Source organism: Hipposideros armiger, unplaced genomic scaffold (assembly GCF_001890085.2).
Source record: "Hipposideros armiger isolate ML-2016 unplaced genomic scaffold, ASM189008v1 scaffold_553, whole genome shotgun sequence".
In the NCBI taxonomy this organism is placed as follows: Eukaryota; Metazoa; Chordata; class Mammalia; order Chiroptera; family Hipposideridae; genus Hipposideros; species Hipposideros armiger.
In genome coordinates this window covers 476,025-478,919 of record NW_017731903.1, presented here as the reverse complement: position 1 = coordinate 478,919, position 2,895 = coordinate 476,025, and the positions used below count along the sequence as shown (strand labels likewise).

General features: G+C 42.9%; 1 protein-coding gene across 1 annotated transcript in view; it reads left to right on the top strand.

Annotated features, from left to right (window-relative positions):
• SLC4A5 (solute carrier family 4 member 5) overlaps positions 1–2,895 on the top strand; it is a 72,733-nt gene that overhangs the window by 45,277 nt on the left and 24,561 nt on the right. Inside the window, 2 exon segments of the mRNA XM_019623617.1 lie at positions 1,567–1,588; positions 2,151–2,391. Of these exon segments, the coding sequence (XP_019479162.1) occupies positions 1,567–1,588; positions 2,151–2,391 (263 nt within the window).

The window sequence follows — 2,895 nt, the reverse complement described above, 5'->3', positions numbered from 1 at the left end:
TTCAAATATGTAAAACAATATCACATTTCATTTAGGGGTATATACATTTTTAGTAAAAGTCTAAAGACATTCATGGGAATAATAAACTCCAAGTTCAGACCAGTGGGTCTCTAGAGAGCAGGGACAGGGGTGACACTAGATGACAGAAGAGTCATCAACTAAACAGGCACATTGTTATTTCTTCAGGTGGGGGGGGGACTTCACAACTGTTCATTGTATCCGTCTTTATGCTAGGGTGGACCATGTGAAGTTGCCTGCAATAAATCCTCACTTAATGTCATGGATAAGTTCTTGGAAACTGTAATTTTAAGCAAAATGACATATAACAAAAACAATTTCACCACAGGCTAACTGATAGAAACAAGAGTTAAGTTCCTAAAGCATATTTCTGGTCACAAAACATCACCAAATTTCTAAATAAAGAACCGAAACACATAATATTACACACTGAAATAAATGTGCAATATTTATGTATACATACATTTAATAAGAACAAGTAAGATAATTCTTTTCCAATGGGCTTATTCCAGTTCAGGGTGGCAGGTGGGACCCATTCTGGACAGGATGCCCTTCCGTCTCAGGGCACATCACACCCCCCCACTCATTCCGTCTCAGGGCACCTCACACACCCCCACTCACTCAGACTGGGACAATGTAGACATGGCAATTCACCTCATGTGCACATCTTTGGGGTGTGAGAGGGAACCGGAGTCCCTGGAGAAAACCCATGCAGACTTGGGGAGAAGAGCCAACTCCCCACAGACAGTAGCCCCAGCCTGGAATTGATTTTTTTTGTTTTTGTCATCAACATTATAAGCAAAACAACCTTGAATGAAATGACGTTATTTGAGGATGTGTTGTATATTTGACTGTTTTGACCTACAAAAAATAGCAAATTATATGGGTTAACTTAATAACATTTTGGTCTGGATGCTGAGAACATGGTAGGAAAGCAAGTGTAAACCTGGCACACCGCTTGGTTCTGCAGTGACCTATGTTTTATACGATCCTAATAATATAAAGTTGTTACTGATTTTCGACTTTTAGAATCAACTTATAGATAAAACACAAAAGACATGTTTACAGAAGAGACAATGAGTGTTCTCAGCTTTGACAGTGTAAAGATCAAAGTGGAGCAGACACAGAAGGGAAGGGGTTGGGGGAGGAGAATGGTGGTGGGAAGGATGGGGCAGTGCACCTGGCCTCCCACGATGGACACTCAGAGATACCTGCAAAAGCTAGCGGAAAGAGAGATTTGATTCTATAACTTGAAAGAGCAACGGAAACCCATAGAAGGAATCCAACAGTAACCCTCAAAGATTGGGAATGATTGAAAGGGCAGGGAGCAACAGTGCAAGTAAGCTAAATCCTTATCAATAGATAATGCCTTAAATTAGTAAGTCAAAATATCAAAGTATAGCATATTCATTAATGACATGGAGGAAACCACCAGAACAACTAAAACCAAGTAGACATATGGGAGTGTCCAGAAGGGGGACTGGACTGAGAAAAGGTGAGGGGGACTTTGCTTTTTATATTATGTGGGGTTTTAATTGATTCCATAAGTTAATACCACTTTGAAAGGGGAGTAAGAGGTACAGGGGGCGAATTCATTGTGCCTTAAACTCCCCCCCCCCGCCCTTTCTAACTTCTTTCCCTGTTGTTCTCTGGAAACTGCTGTCTTTTTTTTTTTTAGCTGAGCCATCCTGCCACCTGTTGGCAGCTCAGCGGCAACTCAGCTCGGGCTGGACTCGAACCGCTGTTGCTCAGAGCTCNCTCCAATATGTGAAGAGGTGTGCATAGGGGAAGGGAAGGCGGGAGTAAATGTGAGACACTCCAGGAAGGAGGTGCTGACAGGACCCATGGTTGATTGACTGAGCTGCGAGCCAGGCCTGCTGAGGGAGAGGGCATCCCACCTTCTGTGCTTTTCCTCTGTGCTAACACAGCAGTGCATCCTAGAATACAACTAAGAGACACATGTCAGCTCCTGATTTTCCCAGGGAGCCTCCTGTTGTTCATTCCTTAAAGCAACCTGTCCCCCAAAATATCATTCTGTTGCTGGGCACCATGGGGCAGGAGGGCTGGGGTCCGTTGGAGAACAGGAGGGGCTGCCTGAGGACTGCAGGGGGAAGACACAGTTGACCCCCCAGGAAGGCCCTGACCCTTTCTCTCCTGTGCTTGGTCTCCAAGTACAACCCCCTTAACCTCACAGAGCTGGACTGGTCCCTGCTGAGCAAGAAAGAGTGTCTGAACTATGGTGGGCGCCTACTCGGGAATTCCTGCCAGTTCATCCCAGATCTGGCACTCATGTCCTTCATCCTTTTCTTCGGGACATACTCCATGACCTTGACCCTGAAAAAGTTCAAATTCAGCCGTTATTTCCCTACGAAGGTAAGTTTATCCTGCAGTTAAGAGGGTACTTATAGTATACTAAGACCATTCACAAGATCCCCCTGAGAGGATTCTGACCCACTTACAGGATGGACACCATATCAGCACTCACTTACTAAGGTTTTTTAAATTAAGAGCACAGACTTGGAATCAAAGAGAACTGGCTTCCCTTGTTGTCAAGTACCCTTGATGACACTTGATATTGTCATACTTTTATCTTTAGTCTTTCTGTGTTTTTAAAGTTTTCATTTCCCTGATGACTAATGAAGTTGAAAATTTTATTAAGTGTTTATTGGTCATAATGCCATTTGACTTTTTTCTTGGAAGTGCCTATTTAAATCTCTCACACATTTTCTGCTGGGTTGTCTGACTTTTTCTTTCTGATTTGCAAGAAGAGTTCTTTATATATTCTGGATAGAAACCTTTTTGTGATCAAATGTGTTGCCAATATCTTTTCCAAGTCTGTGGGATTGACCTTTTTCTTTTCTTTTCTTTCTTTTTTTT